The sequence below is a fragment of the Indicator indicator genome, chromosome 9 (genome assembly GCF_027791375.1).
Source record: "Indicator indicator isolate 239-I01 chromosome 9, UM_Iind_1.1, whole genome shotgun sequence".
Lineage (NCBI taxonomy): Eukaryota > Metazoa > Chordata > Aves > Piciformes > Indicatoridae > Indicator > Indicator indicator.
Window position 1 is genome coordinate 21,218,204 of NC_072018.1, and position 19,445 is coordinate 21,237,648.

General features: G+C 38.4%; 1 protein-coding gene across 1 annotated transcript; it reads left to right on the forward strand.

Annotated features, from left to right (window-relative positions):
* Window positions 1-3,174: 3,174 nt before the first annotated feature.
* Window positions 3,175-18,124, forward strand: LOC128969031 (WD repeat and coiled-coil-containing protein-like). Its single transcript, XM_054383713.1, has 3 exons — window positions 3,175-5,094; window positions 13,758-13,878; window positions 17,958-18,124. The coding sequence occupies exons 1-3, from the start codon at window positions 3,175-3,177 to the stop codon at window positions 18,122-18,124; spliced, it is 2,208 nt and encodes a 735-aa protein (XP_054239688.1).
* Window positions 18,125-19,445: the final 1,321 nt, after the last annotated feature.

The following is a 19,445-nucleotide window of genomic DNA, read 5'->3' on the forward strand; positions in this document are numbered from 1 at the left end:
ACATACTATCTCTTACAGGACAAGAAATAGACATGTAAATATATTTAAGAGTCTGAAACTCATTAGCTCTGATCCATACTGATCACACCAATATTCACCATTTCCCAAGACAGGTGAATATTATGTACAACGATATGGGAAAACAGCAATATAAAGTCTGTATTATACAAAAGGGTAGCTCAGCTTATGCAGCGATGAGGGCTGGATTAATTTTCCAACATTCATTATCAACCAAGGGAACTCATGGCTACTAATTAGAAGCTATGTGCAGCTTGGTGGGTAGTGTTCAGTTTTGGACTTTGTACTTTACCTCTTAACAACTACCTCCTCCACAGCAACAGAAACTGGCTGGCTGGAATCACCCTGCAGGACAGTCAGCAGCCAACATGCCTAGTTTTTCCTTATATCTGGATGGAACTTCCTGTGATGTAGTTTGTGTCTATTGCTCCTTCTTCTATCACTAGGCACCAGTGAAAGAAGTCCAGCCTTATTCTCTTGACACCTGCCCTTTAGATAGTTGATAAGATTGATAAAATGATTGATTGACAAGTGCCTTTCTCAGTCTGTTCTTCTCCAGGCTGATGAGCCCCAGGGCCTCTTAGCCTCTCCTTGTAAGAGAGGTCATCATCGTTATCTTTGTGGCCCTCCATTAGGCTCTCTCCAGTAGTTCCCTGTCTCTCTTGAACTGTGAAGCCCAGAACTGGATACAGTACTCCAGATGTGGCCTCGCTAGGACAGAGTAGAGAGGGAGAAGAACCTCCCTCAACCTGCTGGTCACAGTCTTCTTAATGAACCACGGGAGACCATTTGCCTTCTTGGCACAAGAACACAATGCTGGCTCACGATTAACTAGTCCACCAACTCTCTCCCACTTAAAAAACCCAACCCACAGAATCAATCTTTGGGAGGAACTCTTCCTTGAGATCCTCAAATGTTATTCCAATTGGATCCTGAGGTTCAAACTCAAGTGCTACCTGAGGATTTCAAAGAACACTGAGCCTTAGAGATCTTTTAAAAGGACACAGTAAATTCATGAAAGGTATTGTGTCTCTCCATGAGCCTGGTGATCTCACATTCAGTAAAGCTGTATTACTGAAAAATTACATTCTGTATAGTAAGAAATCTGTAAACTGTGGAACTCCTTTTCTGCTAATCACCTGCTTCGGACTTTCTAGAAAAATTCTACCATAGGATGTAAAGATGTTCTGTGACAGGAAACAGGAGCTGAATTATAATAGTGAACTAAAGGTGATAGAGTTAAAAAATCATAATTTCACTGTAAGCACAGGCAGGGACCAGAAATTTATGAATCTTGCATAAAACGAGACTTAACCTGTGTATTTAGCTTTTTTATTTTTGCCTATTCCAGTCACCACTGCTGGCTTGCCCTTGATGAATATAAAAAGTCTTGATTTTAAATGGAATCTACAAATCCCAAACAGCTGTGAATGAGAATAAGATATGATTACTTGCCATACATTTGTGAGTTCTTTAGTGGTACTCACCATCCTCAGAAATACAGCTGGAAAAAGGACACCAAAAATATTCTTACAACAAGAGTTCTGATTTTCCCAGGCAGTACTATAAAAATGTCTAAAGTATAAATCAGCCAAAGATGCATACTCTGTATACTTAAGTCTTACTTATAATCATATCTTATAATTATAGTGATTATATTTCTAATTTGTAAACCTCTGCCCAGGTATAATTTATTCATATTATTTTTTTATATAAACAGCAAAAGACATGACTTATATTAAAGCAGAAAGGAGATGCTGGCCAAAAAAAAAAAAAAGAAAAGAAAAAAAAATACATAAAATACCAATCAATCAAACAAACAAACCCCAAAAACAACTACAAAAAGATGCTGAGAATGGGATTCAGCTGTCTTCTGTATAAGCTTCTAATGCCATCTTAGACAGTCTAGGGACTAGGGATCATCTCCTTGTTGCCAGCTGCCACTCCAGAATGGCACTACTCCTCTCTAAGCCCTATGACATAACTTCCAAGCCCAGTATGGCTGTCTCAGATGTTGCAGGGCATTAAAAATAGTAATGGTTGCTTATATTTAAGTAATGAATTGCATCCTGGCACTGTATGTTCAGTGATATGCAAGGTCTGTCCAAGCTAATCCCAGAAAAGGTTGTGCTGAAAAGAACAGAGGCACCTAAGATAGTCTGTCTGAACCTGCTCTTGTCCTGAAAGAATACAGAAGAACCAAACTGGTGTATCCTCACGTGGCCCCACTGTGTGATGTGAGTTTATTGGTTGGGCCTTTGCCAACTCAAGAATCATTGCATGATGTTATGTTACGTATTGTAGAAACTGCAGAGTTTAGGGAAACAGGAAATTTTGGCTTCTTCTTTGCATTTTTTTGGCTATATGATGAGGAAAGAGTCCTCAGATCCAGGTGGCTGAGAAGACTCAAGAGAGAAAGCAATATAGATCTGCAGCTAGGAAATCTGTCCCAGTAAAATGAACAGTAATCAACTGTCCTTGCTTCTAGACTATTTGGCTGCTTTTAATACCTCACCTTCCTTCATTCTCTTGTGAGTACTTAGAGAAGAGAGCATGATTTCCCTTTCCTATATTCCTTTCATAGCCACTTAGGATCTTGTATTTTTGAAAGATGCTATGCATCAGAGATTGCAATCTGCCTTGTAGAGTTCTCACATATGTTTAAATCTGCTTTTATCCTTCAAAGGCTGGCTGAAAGAAGTGTCAGGTCATTATTTCAGGCTGTAGATTAATGCTTAGGCTTAACAGTATATGATCTCTCTCCTGCCTTCACCAAAGACCTTCGTTCACTGAAGGTCAAGGTATTAGAGTGTTATTTTTAAATATACTTCCAATAGTGAAGAGTTGAAAATAGACTTCTACGAAAACGTACACTAATTGGTTAAACCTTGTTAGCCATCACATGCAGATGATAACTCCTCCCAGGAAAAGACATAGCAAAAGCAGCTTTGACATGGATTTATACTTAGAAGAGCAGCTGCAGGCTTACTGGGAAGGAGTTCACAATATCGGCTCTTGGATTATTAGCAGAAAAAAACAGCTTGATTCTGGAAAGGAATGAAATATGAGAAAAAATGTTTCTCATCATGATCTGCAAGTGAATTCCAAGGATTCTCTACTTTGGAACAACCACCAGTAGACAGAAAGCTTAAAAAGATGGAGCTGGGAAAGGCAAAGCTGCTGAGAACCGGCCTCAATGCTTTATATCAGGCCATTCACCCTGTGCATGGAATTGCCTGGACAGATGGGAAGCAAGTGATACTGACTGCATTATACTATCACAACAGAGAGCTAAAGTTTGGAGATTCCAGTGTTGTTGGTCAGTTTGAACATGTTCATGGGCTTTATTGGGGCCCATGTTGCTCTACAGACATTCCAGCTCTGCTTGCTGTTCAGCATAAAAAGCATGTTAGCATCTGGCAGCTGGCTTACAGCACTGCTGAGAAGCACAAACCTTTGATTTCTCAGACTTGTGAAGTTGGTGAGCCATTGCCACTGCTTTCTCAGGGCTGTGTCTGGCATCCAAAGAAGGAAGTCTTGGCTGTGCTTACAAAAAGAGATGCTTCAGTCTTGCATGCTGTTCGTACTGACAATACTAGAGTGAAGGCAGATATCAAAAGCAGTGGTCTTATCCACTGTGCTTGCTGGACTAAGGATGGTAATCGCTTAGTAGTTGCTATAGGCAGTGCCCTGCATTCCTACATCTGGGATGATGCTCAGAAAACTCTAAGTATCTGCTCCTTTTGCCCAGTCTTTGATGTGGGAGGTTATATCTGTGCTATAGAAGCCACACTGGATTTCCAAATTGCTGTAGCTACTGAGCTTCCTTTAGATAACATCTGTGGTTTAAATGCAGGCCTTGCATTTGATATGCCATCTGGTGCAGAAACTGGTTCTATAATCTCACAGTCTGCTCCCATGTTTGGTGATGAGGAATACTCCATGGATCTGCGAAGAAAGTCCACAGATTCAGACAGATCAGGTGCTGATTCAATTGCTTCTTCTTCGTCAGGTCCTGTGGATTTAACCCATATCCTTGCAAACCACCGTCGGTCTGATCCTGGTCCTCTTATTCCTGTGAAACGCAAAGACTCTGCAGCAACAAATGGCCAAGATTCTTCTCACTTGATCTTGGTGACTTTTGAGAGGAAGGTAACCACCACCAGAAAAGTCACAATCCCAGGTATTATGGTTCCTGATATAATGGCATTTGACCTTAGAGCTCAGATTGTGGCAGTGGCCTCTAATACTTCCAACCTTGTTTTGGTGTATTCAGTAACCTCTTCCTGCATGCCTCATATTCAGCAAATACAGCTGGAAAAAAATGAGAGACCAAAGGGCCTATGCTTTTTGACAGATAAACTCTTATTAATGCTGATTGGCAAGCAAAAGTTCTCTGAGACAAGTCTCGTTCCATCTTCAAGTTCAGACAGGTATGTAATGCGTTTGATGATCAAAGAATTGATGGTGGATGAAGATTCTTCAGCATTCCCTGAGACTAAGCAGAATATGTTTTATAACTTTGAATCCTATGTTAATATACCTGGAAAAAGAAAATTGTTTGAAAATCTTGCTACAGAAGACCAGCCTCAAAGTAGAGAGCTATTAATTCCAAGAAGCACCATTATTCAGTCTCCCAGTGGCAGGAGAAGACTCATTGAAGAAGTAAAGAGCCATAGTTATGAACAGAGTTCTTCATCAAGTGTGAGTGACCTGGATGAAAAAAGGCTTCCAGGTGACCCCTTGGTGGCCTTGGAAACATTGGATGCTGAACCTACCAACCGTTCAGTGTCTCTTCTTGGTTTTGGAACACCTTCCAGGCTTTCCAGCAAACCAGTTTCCCCTAAAGTCCAGTTTAGTGTGATCCCAGAAACATCAAGTTCTCCTAAAAACAACAATTTGCCAAGTGAAAGAGGAATGAGTCACATATCTAGAAATTTAGAGAGACTTTGTGGCAGCTTCAATGAGTTACAACTGAGTCTTTCTGAAATAACAGACTTTGCTAAAAATGGGAGGAGGATATCCTTAGCCTATCCATGTTCACAGGAACCACCTGTTGTTCATATCACTTACCAGGTAAATTTTTTTGTCAGCTTAAAAATATTGTGACAGGAAACTGAACTTCTAAGCAATCATTTATTGATTTAGCTTTAAATCATGAGGATGTACTTTAACTCTTACCAGTCCATGAGAAATGTAACCTGAGTTTGGCACCAAGCTTAATCTAAAATGGTATTATAATTTGTTATGGAAACAATAACTCAGGATGATGTGGGTAACTTAGAGGACACTTTACATGGGAGAGTTGTGTTTGTTTGCTCTTCTTTCATTATGCACAACTGTCTTAGATACTAGCTGATTTTGTGTGCATCTATAGAAGAGAGAACAGAGCCAAAGAGTTGTTAATGCACTAAAGATTTACATGTTAATTTAGTGCAAAGATGAGCTGCTGAGAAGGGTGGTACAGCAGCCCTCCAGAAACGTAAGAAATTCAAACTTGAGCTCAGATCCAGAAACTGAAAATGCTAGACTCTCATGAAGACTGAAAGGAAGTATTGAATCTCAATTTATGGAAAATTCAGATGGGCATGATATGAAGGTGGCTTATTTCTACTTTCATTTCTCACCACTAATATTTCCGTGCTCAATTTGTAAACCGTATTGCCACTTCAAATTTTCTGCAAAAAAAGATATCTGTCAATATGGAATTACTTAAATAGACAAATGTCAAATCATAAGTTCCTATCCCACTCTTATTTTGGCAAAATTATTATAGGCTTCAATAAGAATTTTAACTAAGGAATGGAGGCTGGGTAATTATTTTGGCTATTATTCTCAGTGTTATTTGCAGTAGTACTAACATGATACTGATAATGCTTTTGGTCATGCTGATGCTAGTGGTACTGCTGCTAAAACTGGGGTCCCTTTCAGGATGTAGATGCCAATTATAAATTCATTCTTATCTACTGCAATATAAGCAGCATTATGTCAGAGTAATACATTGCCTTGTAATGATGCTGAAACTTCTCAAACAAATTTGACCTTTTACTTTAAAGGAATCCATATAGATATCTAAGTACACATCCTTAAACACTCATTAAGGGAATAGTGACTCCATTCATATTCATTACTTCTTGCTAATTGTTTACTTGGCATTTAAGCAGGTTTTAGTATGTTGGGTACTCTGGATAAAAAAGCAAAGCTTTGTATTCAAGTTGATTACTGAATTAGTCAATAATTAACTTGAATACATTATACAAATTCTGGTGAAAAAAGCACCATATCTATTTTAAATAACTCAGGATATTATTTGCCAAGAGTCAGGCCCTTCTGTTCTCCAACACGTTCAAATTAATTCTGATTTCTCAACATAAAGCAAGTTATTTATTTAGCCAGCAGCCTTATCTCTTGGATTTGACTGGATTAACCTTTCCAAAGAAAAGTTTTCTTTGTGACACATAACATTAACCCAAGATCTGAAGTCACTGTGCATGTTTGCTTGCACAAGAAGTAAGAATTAACTATACCACTTCTTTTCCTTGGCAACAGCAAAAAAAAAAAAAATTAGTGTTTCTAGAATACTAACTACAGACTAACAGGTTACAGACTAGAAGACTACATTCAGAAAGGAAGATTCATATTTGTCTGAACAGGTTAGTATCACGTTGAGTCAGAAGTAAGCACTGCTAGCACTGCATTACAATGACTCAGAAAAAGTGCCACTTTTAATGTCTTTCAGACACACAGCTCTGTTGTGAAAGTCTCAACTAAGCCTTGCAGAGTTCAGCCCCTTTTCTGAAATCTAACAGGATTACAGCATGATTCCAAAAAACAATGAAAAATAGACTGATGGCAGAAAGACCTCCAGAGAGACCAGGAAATACTTGCTTCAGAGCCAGTTAATAGTTTTCTCAGAAAATATTTGTTTTGATTACTTTAGATTCAGGCATCCAAACCTTGTTCCTCCTTCAGGAGCTGATTAGCACCCCGTGAGCTCAGAGACCAGCTGGGCTGTGGGTTCCAGCCAGGCTTTGCATTCACAGTGCAAAAAGTCAGGAAACAGCTTTATTCCCTTCTGATATAAATATCAGCTTGTGGAAAACATTCTAAGTGTTAGGAACACTGCAGTCTGGTCAATAATATGGCTATTATCTTTCAACTTTTTGTGCCAAGTGCATGTCTTCTTAAGTGTTTGTATAATCCCCAGGATAGCAGCAGCTCAGTCTTGATTGAGAAATCTATTGTACTATAAAATAGAAAGATCCATACTGCATAACCATATTTATGCATTAAAAACTTAAAAGGATAACAGATAAAAATGTAGCAATAATTAACGGGCAGTTGTGAACACTGCTGGGTAATGCAGAAGCATTATTGATGTATTTATGTGTTTCCAGTTTTGCTTAGAAAACCATAATATAAACCAGAATGTGTATTATTTAATAATTCATAATGTTTGCTTACTAGCCTTCAGCATGTTTGTTTACTGTTAGTGCCAGCCTACCTATAACTCCCCTGAAGTCACATCCACGCTGTACTACCAGAATTTATATTCTTTGTAGCCTACAGCCGTAAAAGAAAAACATGATCACTCACACTTTGGAAATGTCACTGTTCTACTGCTTCTGTAATAACATTCAGCCACCAGAGGTAACTTGATCATTCAAGCCTGAAAAGCAAATATTATTGCTCTTCCATCACATACAGTCCTGTGATTCAGGATAGTACAGGAGGGCAGACAGACAAACACAGTAAGAGGGTATTATTTAAAAAGAAAAAATAACAAAAAGAAGAGAGGAGGATCTGCCAAAGCTTTGTTTCTGTTTAGTTTTGCAAAAAGATCCTTTTCTCATCCTTTTCCCCTAGAAAAGAAACAACTTGAGTAAAGCATTTGTCACTGTGTCCCACAGCATCCTTCTGGAGAAACTGTCTCCTCCTGGCTTGGATGGGTGGATGCTTGTCAGGCCCAGAGAGTGGTAGTGAAGAGAGCGAGATTCAGTCACTAGTGGTGTTCCCCAGGGCTCTGTGTTGTGGCCAGTTCTGTTTAATATCATTATAAATGATCTGGACAGTGGGATTGAGTGCTTCCTCAGTAAGTTTGCACATAATGCTAAGGTGGGAAGGAGTGTTGATCTGCTTGAGGGTAGGATGACTCTACAGAGGGGAGGTTGTAGTGAGGTGGGTGTTGGTTTCCTCCTTAATTACAAGAGATAGGACAAGAGAAAATGGCCTCAAGTTGCACCAGGAGAGGTTTAGATTGGATATTAGGAGAAACTTAAAGTTTTCTCAAAGACTGGAATAGGCTCCCCAGAGAGGTGGTTCAGTCCCATCTGTGGAGGTGTTTAAAAGATGCAGAGATGTGGTGGTAAGGGGCATGATTTAGACAATGGTCGAGTTACACAATGGTTGGGCTCAGTGATCTTAGAGATCTTTTCCAACCAAAACAATTATATGAATATTTAAACTATCCTCATTTAAAAGCTAATTTCAAGGGAAATAAAGTAAATTTTGACATGAAATTAGGGGCATTTAGACAAACTTATTCAGGAGGAAAAAGATTAATCTTGAAACTCCTACATTTTGCTTACAAGCAGCATTGTCAGAAGTGTATATCACTGAGAGCATATATTGCATCATTAAACATGAAATAAATATACTTTCAGCATTTATTTCCTTTCACAATTATTTCCTTTTCTTAATACCCTACAATAATTTTATACAAGTCAGTTTGTACTTCTATAGCATTTTCATGCAATTTACTGTGGGGAACATTACTGCCAAGGTCAGCTGTAAAATAAACAGGTTATTTTACACAGAGCTGAGAGGTGAATAGAAAGGATCCAAAAGCTCAGCAGTAAAGCTCTTCTGCTAGAAATACATGAAACAGATATAAAGAAAGAAGGCGTAAGGGTGAAACAGTAAAATGACCAAAGACTAGGCTGGAATGATCAGCTATAGTAAGACCGTGAACCTTTCTTAAATCCAAAGGATAAATTTGACTCGCATTGAGCAATAAAAAGAAAGTAATGAAAATGATGGAAGAGGAAGGTGATGTGAGTGATCTTTGGAGTAAGAAACTAGTCAGCAACCCTGAAGTTTAGAAGGAAAGTATTTAGGATGACCACAAAAGAAAGAGTTGCTGTAGTCAAGGTGTGATCAATGCATAGATTATATTTTGAGCAAAGGTTGAAGAATTGGTTAAAAAAAAATTCTGACAATGTTCTGAAACTGATCAACAGCAGACAGGCAGGGTTGGTAAAGGAGACACAATATGTTGTATTAGAGCAGATTGTTTGTTGGATACATAGATGCAAATGAAAAGGAATATGCAGCATCAAAAATGAATCCAAGTTTTTGTACTGAGCAAAGAAACTAAAGATGTGAGTTAAAAAATAATCCCAAACTCAAAACATGAACATCACAAATGCACAATCATGAGGACAAAGGGTTTATCTTAAATGACAGTATACCTGGAATGGTAGTTGCAGGACTACTAACAGGGAGCCAAGAGCAGAGGAGTCCTAGCATCTTATCTGAAATGCTGATGTGCATTATAAATGCAGACTGCACGGGGATTTAAGCACCCTGAGCACCTAAGATCTCTTCCAACGTAAACATTTTACAGGTTTATGCTTCTCTGACAGGGTCACTAGGGATACAATTGGAATGACCTACATAAAGGTAAGCAAAGTAAGATCTCCACCAAAATAAACTCAGGATCCTCCAAAAATCAAACAGGAATCACATCACCTACAGAAATCATTATAAGAAAAGGGTGTACTGCAGGCTGCCAAACCTAAATACTACTACCTGTGTCGATGCTGCACAAGGCCTAATGAAACATGGAATCCTGAATGTCAAAAATCGTAGTTCCCATTCTTCTTCAGTGCTCTTGCTTAGCCATTGAACTCTCTTTTCATTGTCTCCTATAAGGCAGCCTGGAGAAGAAAAGGCTCCAGGGAGACTTTATAGACTTTCTGGCAGCTTTCTAGTATTTGAAAGAGGCCTACAGGATAACTGAAGAAAGAATTCTTACAAAGGCATGTAGTGACAGGACAAGGAGTAATGGCTTCAGCCTAGAAGAAGCTAGGATTGAGATTAGACATTAGGAAGATAAGGGTAGTGAAGAACTGGAACAGGTTGCCCAAAGAAGTTGTAAAGGCTCCAGCCCTGGAAGTATACAAAGCCAAGTTGGATGGGGCCTTGAGCAACCTAGTCTAGTGGGAGGTGTGCCTGCCCATGACAGGGCTTGAACCTAGATGATCTTGAAGGTCGCTTCCAACCGAAATCATTCTGTGATGTGAAAAATTATTTAAAGTACCTGTAATTCAGTACTGTACCTGTAATTCAGTACCATACCTGAAATCGTAGCACAGGGAAAACTGTTCAACAGCAGAGAAAGGGACTAATAGAAGAAATATAAAATGATTAGGGAATTAGTTGGAAGCAAGGTTGTAAAGGGTTATAGTAATGTAAAAGAAAATGGAAACAATTTACTAGTGGATTTTCTCATTACTGATTTCAGGCTAATCTAAAAGTTTCATTAATGATCTGGTGAGATATGCTAATAAAATCTATGTATGGCATAACATCAGTAGTATTTTCAATAGAGGATCAGGATATTTTACCTGTAATTCAATGATCTTAGCATCTAGAATTAAAAACATGGATGGAAATTAATATGAAACACATGACATTTTCCAGCATTAATAGAAGGAATTTCAGCTACAAACTGGATATTTATTAGCTGGAACAAGCAAGGATAACAAAAGCTTGCACACGTAGTCAAAAGATGACTATGAATCAACAATTAGAAACCTTTATGAAAACATGCTAACAGTAAACAAGGCAATACCAGGCAACATAACTGTGAGGCCTCATCTGGAAAACAGCTTACATTTCTAGACATCGGTTTGCAAGAAAGGCAGATTCAAAGTGCAATTGATCACTAACCCAGTGCTAGTAAAAACAATTCTGGTTGGTAGTATATCCTTATTACCTCAGTCATTGGATTTAAGTTTATGAAGATGACCTTACCATCCAGGCAAGTGTGGGGAGTTCATCAGGAAATAAAAGACAAATAGTAAAAAAGGTCAGGACAGGGCTAGGCTGAACTAGTTGACTGCTCAGTGGGGTTCAAAAAAGGAGTAAAAAACCATGTTTATTTATTGTGCAGATATATGGTGTGTAAAATCTAATCCAGAAACTTTCTTTGCCTTATGAAATTATTTTATTTTTCTATATATTTGCATTCCAAAATCTGAGTTTTAAAAGACAGTTTGGCCACACTGTGAGAGGTTGCCTGCTGCCCAGAAGACATTTTATGGGCTATAACATGTTATCAAGGGGCAGACTGAAAACAATGAAGGAAAATAACTCTTGAATTGATGGTTTCTTTCTGCTGGATTTTTGTTGAGGGAGGGCTGGACCTTACATACTATAGGAAACTGGGTGAAGAAACTTAATCTGAAAATATCAATTCACATATGCGGAAATATATTCATTTCTGCTGTGATTAATATGTTCTTAGTCTACCAATAAGCTTTGGACTAGGATAAAAAATTAATATTCAGGGATTAATGTTGATTAATGGTGGTGGTGAGGCACTAGAACAGGTTGCCCAGATAAATTGTGGAGGCTCCAGCTCTGGAAATGTTCAAAGACAGGTTGGATGTGACCTTGACCCACCTAGTCTAGTGGGAGGTGTCCTTGCTCATGGCAGGGGGTTGGACCTAGATGATCTTTAAGATCCCTACCAACCCAAATCATTCTATGATTTTAACTTGAGAATTGTAAATCCTGGCTTCTACTGGAGATAAATAGTAACCCAGCAAAACAAGATACATACTTTGGTAAGAGGTGAATTGTCATTGAAAAACAATTGTCCTTGGATTAAGTGATGAAAATGAGATGTACTAAGGTGAGGTTTTAGTTGTATTTCTAACTCTGTCACAAATTACTTCCATGACCTTAAGTAAATCTCATAATCTTTCTGTGTAGTGGTTTGATCATCTACAAAAACGGAATGCCAACAGTTACCTACCACTCAAGGAGACATATTATCATCACTTAAACTAAACATTAAACAAAAAAGGTGAAATAATTCAAAGATTAAAACAAAGATTCTTGACCTGACATAAATTGCCAGCAGACAAAACTAAAAATTATTAATTTATCAATATAAACAGAAGTATATGACAGAGAGAAGAGCTAATATGAATGGTCCCAAGTGATGAAAGACAAACAACTCTGAAACTTCAGCATTGAATTCTGTACCTCAAAAACGGGTTAGGGTAAAAAATAGATGTGCTGTAGTTTTGTATACACAAAAATGTCTTTCACTTCCAATGGCTGTTCCAATAATACACTGCAAGGCTACATTGAAAATATACTAGAACAAAGTCATCCTTGGCATATATTGGCTGATTTCAAAGCATGAGAGGCAGAGCTAGGCTGTTTTCTGATTACTCTTGAGTTGAAGCGTATCTGTGTGAAAAAATGAACTCAGGTCAAGGCAATAAGCCCATCTCATTTACAGTCCACTTCTTTCTACAATTCATTAACTGAAGTACAAGTTTGGATAAACTGCTATTTCAACCTTAATTCAGGAAAATGAAGTAGTTGTTGGATGTGCTAATCCATAATATGCAGCAATGAAAAGCTCTGCACAAATACCTGTACAGGCAAATAACATTTCTGCTGAATGCTGAACATTCAGTCTGTGGAGTTCTTAGTGTATTTAGGTTAAATAGAATATAGTGTTATATAATTTGAAGAGACCTCAAAATGATAAAGAAGTTCTGCTATGTAGTTAAAGTGGTAATAAAAAAGTTACTACTGGTTTATGACTAAGAGGGAGGTGATTCTCCCCCTCTACTCCACTCTTGTTTGACCCCACCTGGAGCCCTCAGCACAAGAAGGACATGGAACTGTTATAGCAGGACAGAGCAGGGCCTCAAGGATGATCAGAGGGCTGGAGTACCTCCCCTATGAAGATAGGCTGAGAGAATTGGGGTAACTCAGCCTGGAGAACTAAAGACTCCAGGGACACCTTATAGCTATTCACTATTTCAAGGGGGCCTACAGGATACTTGGAGAGTGATGCCATGAGTATGCTACTTTTATACCCAAGTGTGTTCTTTTAGCGAATAGCAGAGCAAATTCCAGGGATGTGAATCAATACATCCCCCCTCTTTCAAAGAAAGTCACAGTGTTCCCAATATCCCTTGCTCTGACATCTGTTCAGAGAGACTGTTGCTATGTTCAGTCTGTCTGTGCTAGAACTGAGGTTATTTCACTGCAATGAAATATGTGACCAAGGTCTATCAAAACCACCCATGCTTACAACTGAAACTGAGTAGAGAACTCATTTGCTCTGGTAGCATCTTGGATAACTTTATTCCAGGCATGATATATTCCCTACTACTGAATTGACTCTTCAGGCAGAAAGGCCCAACAGATGCCTATCTGCATGACCTCAAACATTCTATATACAGGGCTAATGCAGTTTTGAGCTGCATAAGCACACAAAGCAAAAACCAAATAGGCATATTCCTCTTCATGGGGGACTATAAGACTACGCTTAGAACTGCACTGTATCATGACATCATCTATAAACTAAAGCAAAAACAGACAAAGCAAAATGACTACAGAACTGAAAAGAGGAATGGTTAAAAGAACTCAGGCACAGTGTCTAAGCCTTTTACAAGATCTTTTCCTTTACATGCATGTATTTGAAGAAAAGTTTTTCAAATGGAGCAGTTACAGAAGAAACAAAAGATGTTCTCCTCTGTGATGGCAAGATCCACTTGAATTTAGTCCAGCAGCTGTTTGATCTGCTCGTCATTGAAATGAAACACGGTATGTTCTTTTTATTTCAGTAACTTGTTTCACCTGAGATTTTTAGTAACTGAGATGGCTACTTCTTTTTTTTTTTTTTTCAAGTGTATGTTTTGCTTTATCTGAAAGACAGGCTGAGAGAGTTGGGGTTGTTCAGCCTGGAGAGGTGAAGGCCCCAGGGAAACCTTATAGTAGCCTTCCAGTATCTGAAGGAAGGCTATAGGATAGCTGGAGAAGAACTCTTTACAAAGACGTAGTCATAGGATGAGGGTAATGGCTTCAAACTGGAAGAAGCCAAATTTAGATTAGATATTAGGAAGAAATTCTTCATCATCAGAGTGGTGAAGCACTGGAACAGGTTGCTCAGAGAAGTTGTGGAGGCTTCAACTGTGGAAGTGTTCAAAGACAGGTTGGACAGGGCCTTGAGCAACCTGGTCTAATGGGAGTTGCCCCTGCCCATAGCAGAGGGTAGAACTAGATGAACTTGAAGGTCCCTTCCAACCCAAACAATTATATGATTCTATGAAATACTACAGAACATCTCTTGAAATTGCTTAAAATGCTAAGTAACTGCAGAACTACCTTCTACTAGAGCAATGCCTCTACAAAGGAAGGCTGAGAGAATAAATCAGCACACTGTGTTGCCCAGAAATAGAAATGCTTCCTTGAGACCTTTTGGCATTTTGCATTTCCCATCTTTACAAGCATGTCTCAGACCTGACAAGAGAGAGCAGAATGGAGAAAAAATAATTCTCAGATCATGATATACATATATGCATCATGTAGCATTTGGGACTATTTTAATGTAAGATAAACAACAGATCTCAATGTTCCAATTTGCCAGTCTCGCAGTTCTACCATCCACCAGTGATAAACTTGTAAGGACAGAAGCAGCTAAGGAAATCCTAGCCCCAGATTGGTCTCTGAATTACCTTGTCCCCATCTATTCATGTATGCTACTTTCTCAGCAGTTCGCATACTATTATTTTTTAGCCATTTCTCTATAATGCTTCTGATGGCTCTTCTCATCACAGCTGAAGTATACTACGATCTTACAATACACAGTAGTTGGCTATAATTATGATCTTCTTGCATAGTTTCCATAATGAGAGATCCATAAATTACTCTGTCTTACCACTTGTCTTAGCCCCTGACAGTCTGAGACATACCTGCTTAATTGGTATGTTCTGTCTTGTGATAAATTAATTCAATTGTTGGTGAAATCAAAAAAGAAAAGGAAGTAATAATTTAAGGTCTAGTTTTCTAAATAATGGCAGTTACCTACCAGACTGCTACATAATAAGCTTATTGATGAAAAACAAGCCAGGCCTGGGATGTCACTGATCCTGGCACCAAGGATAGCGGGAAAGAGATGTAAGATAGGCACCATTCTGCCATTCATATTCTGCTTACCTCCTTGATGTTATGAGACCACAAGAATGAAGAAAAGGGGCTACAAATACAACATAGATCAAGGAAGTTGCCTTTATCCAAGACATATTGGTCTCTTTTGGTTTTGGCCTGGCTTACAGCAGTTTCTGAGAGTTATTTCAGAAGATAAGGATATGCAGGTTTTATATTTTTGCCAGCAATCTCTCTCCACTGTACACTGCATTGGAGGCATATACAAAAAACCTCTACTAGCTGCTGAGGCCTCAGCTATTTCCCAATGGCTTCTCTGCCTGTGTTGACAGTGCAGCTTTGCAGGGCACAGAGTTTGCCCTTGAGTATGGAAACAAACGCCAATGATGAAAAACAAGAGTTTAGAACTCAGTATGAAAATAATAAATAATGTGCCTAAGAAACCCTATTTTCAGCCTCGCAGAACACTTGAAGATTTCATATTTAATTAGCAGAACATTACTTCTCAATTTCATGCATTAGATTTCAGTGATATCAGAAAGACAATGTCTTAGAATCGTCATAACTTGTCCCTCTTTCTGTTCAATGTGGTGCTCAGCTTTTCTGAAACTGAGTCTTAGCAAAAAGAACAACTGAAACAGGAACTCCCCCAAATCCTGCAAAATTATCAGGTCTTGGGAAGAAGTATTTGTGTAGCTATTTATTCAGTTCTGATCAGTGCAAGTTTATGTTCCTAAATCTTTTCTTTACCACAAGGTATGAATATTAAATGTGATGTTTAGGAAGCTCACTCCCATCCTTTAATGTTATGCAATTAAAGGGGATAGAATGAAGTGCATGCTTGTATTGCAATGACAGCCTGGCATTTTTTACTGTGAATAAACAATTATACTGGGGGGGGGGGGGAAGTTCACAATTACAGGCCAAATTCATACCCACAGCAAGGCTATGGAGATCAACTGAGTTATACCAGCAGTGAACTTGGCCTCATCACTTGCACTTTAAGCCCAGGACAGTAATACCATTACCAATACCATTACTAAATATAGCCATGTAGTCATATAGTACCCTGGTGTTAGCACACAGAAGTCTTTCTTTTCAGCACGTCATCATCCTCATAATTTTGCATAGCAAAAGGGTACTACAGTCTGCAAAAGGCTTTTCCACTACAGAAATGTTTTGCAGGATACACTTCAAAGCAAGTGTGACCGACAACACACAGCATTTCAATCATTTCAGTGGATGGAAAGAAAACACTCCAAGAGTCTGACCAAAGAGTATGCTTTATCAATTTGACCAACAATGTAACTATCAATTTGGACAGTGGAATTTCCACTTTCAGGCCCATTGCTTATGGAATCTGAAGTCTGTCCAGAATTAGAAAGTATTAAGTGGAGAAGATTAAAGATTCATGGTTTGGAATGACAATCTTCTTATGATGTAACAGGTGACAACATGCAGTAGTGGAGCAGCCTGGAAAAGTGCTTTGCTAATAGGTATAAGGAGGGGAGACTTGCCTTGTCCAGGAATATGCTTCATTATGACTGATGAAAAGTGAGCTTGGTTCTTCTGGACTTTCTTTTCCTTTTTTTTCCACATTCCTTTTCAAAATACAATTTTACCATTCAAAATTGAAAATCACTACAACAGAAGAAAACAGGGCATTTTTTACCTCAGATCCCTGCTCAATAGTAGCAATTGTATGCTATAAGAAAAACATGTTATAGAAAGGGCTCCCAAAATCCTTCTCAGTTGTTAGAGATCTCTTTCATTTTCATAAAATGTCAAACATTTTATGTCAAACAAATGAACAAAAAAGACAAATAGAGAATTCACTAATTTCTATAAGAACAGCAATATCCAATCCAAAAGGAAACAGATTAATCACTAGAAAAAAAAATATCTGGTACATGTAGCTTCAACGTCAAGCTGATTTGCAAAGGGAAGTAAAAGGAGGGAGTAGGTTTAATTTCTGCTTCTTTGTAATACAGAAAGTGAACCATAATACTTTTGATGTCTTTGATTTTCAATCTTGCCACTTTTTATCTAAAAAATAATTTTAAAACCTACCATATCATTCATATGTTGTTCTTTCTCTTCTTTATATGAAGATTTGATAAATTAAAGGAAAATGAATTTCATTCTATCATCATTTGTAAGTGATCTTTTGTAAATCATTATATCTTTTGTAAATCATCTTCAAGGCTTAACTTCCTTTCATTCACTATACGAACTTGAAAGCATACTGAACAATCTTGGCTTGACAGAAAAGGAGATGGAAGCCCCTGCTTCCTTCTAGAATAAATACAGCACAATCATTTCCTTTTCAGTTTTTCTGATCTCTTTAACATTTGGGTAAAGCAGATCAGCAAAAATGATAAGGAGAAGTCACTAGGACAAAAGTCATCATGGAAAGGCTGGCTGGGCTTTCAGAAAAGGGAGATACTTAACAGTTTTTCAGAACTAGCAAAAATGCACCTTGTTTTTCAACTTAATTTAAATAAGGGACAAAATGCCTCAAACCTTTCAAGACCTTTCATTTAGCTCCCTTTCACATGTACACAAAGGTGTGTTTAGCATGGATTGTCAGACCTTAATGTCATTAGTGTAATAAGGCTTTAGTGCACGAAAAGAAAGCCTCCTGTGCTTGTGTGCTGGCTGACTTTTTCAAACGTGCTTCTGCATTTTATATAACCACAGTAGTACCCTCATTTTCTTCTTTTGCTTAACTTTTGTAGGCTCTTCCTGGATTGTGCTCACTGCAGACAAGGATGGCTTTGTGCCATTAATATTCCAAGCAACACAAGAGATAGTCATAAGGGATGGAACTGACAGTTCAGAAGTCTCTGGAGGTCACTCCTACAAGGAAAGCATTTCAACAAGACCACCAAGCAGAGTGACATAATTTCTGAACAAAGACGCTGATGACCTTCTTTTCTAATACAATACAGACACATTCTGCAGTGTCAGAAACTGAGTGACTAGAAAGATGTCTTCACTACTTTCAATGTATTTAAACTGTGAAGTATGTGCATGGTTACACTGTTGCTAAGTCCTAGAGTTGGTTGGCCCCTCATGATTTCCTCTGAAGGGTGAGACCTAGTACAGCTACTGATACTAATGGCTGCCAGTGGACTAGAGCAGAGAGACTAACCTCTACTTTGTGGTCCACACAAGGCTGAAGAAAATACAGAGCATTAACAAAAAAAAAAGGGATGGAAAAAAAAGAAAAGTGCTTCAGGCTCTCTTTGCTGTTCCAGCTGGGTCTCATGGAAATCTGCAGTATTTTCAGGAATGCTTAATTTTTACATGAAAATGTTCAATCACTAAAAAGGTTGCATCACTGCCTCCTGTCAGTGTCTTCTTACACAGCAGGTGTATTTACACATGCGCATGCAGAAGAGAAAGAAAAACCCTTGCAAAGTAAATTAAGGATCAGTGACATTGAATATAAATTTCATTTGGCTAAATGCAGGTGTCTGTATTGAACTTGTCATCTAGACTCCTCTATGGTGAGTCTAAAAAAAAACCCAATAAAGCACTTCTGCAGCAGATTACTCATGCCCTAACATATATTTCTAAAAGTGATCATAGTGAACCTTCCCCATTAAAAAATAAGTGCCTATTCCTTTCCAATGACTGCAAAAGCAAGCTAGGGTGACTACTTTAAACACAATTACGTTCAGTCAGATGAACCTCAGCATCAGAGATAAGAGGCAATACAGATACATATAAGAAGCAGGCAGATGGTCATGAAAATGGAACTATCATGATCACAGAAACAAAAATAGGCATAAGAGAAGAACTTAATGAACTCCTTAACTTTATTCTTCTGAATGAAGAGAGTTGAGTAGAGTGTAATGAGCACATTCGGGTCTGGAGATCTGGTCTTGTGAGATGCACCTAAGGGAACTGGGTTTGTTTAGTCTGGAGAAAAGGAGGCTGAGGGGAGACCTCTACAGCTATCTACAATTTCCTGAAAGGAGGTTGCAGCAAGATGGGGGTCAGCTTATTCTCCCAAGTAACAAGTAAAAAGACAAGAGGAAATGGCCTCGAGTTGCACCAGGGGAGGTTTAAATTGGAGATTAAAAGAAATTTCTTGACTGACAGGGTTCTTAAACACTGGAACAGGCTGCCCAGGGAGGTGGTTGAATCCCCATTCTTGGAGCTCTTTAAAAGATGCATAGATGTGGTGCTGAGGGACACGGTTTATCACCAGACTTGGT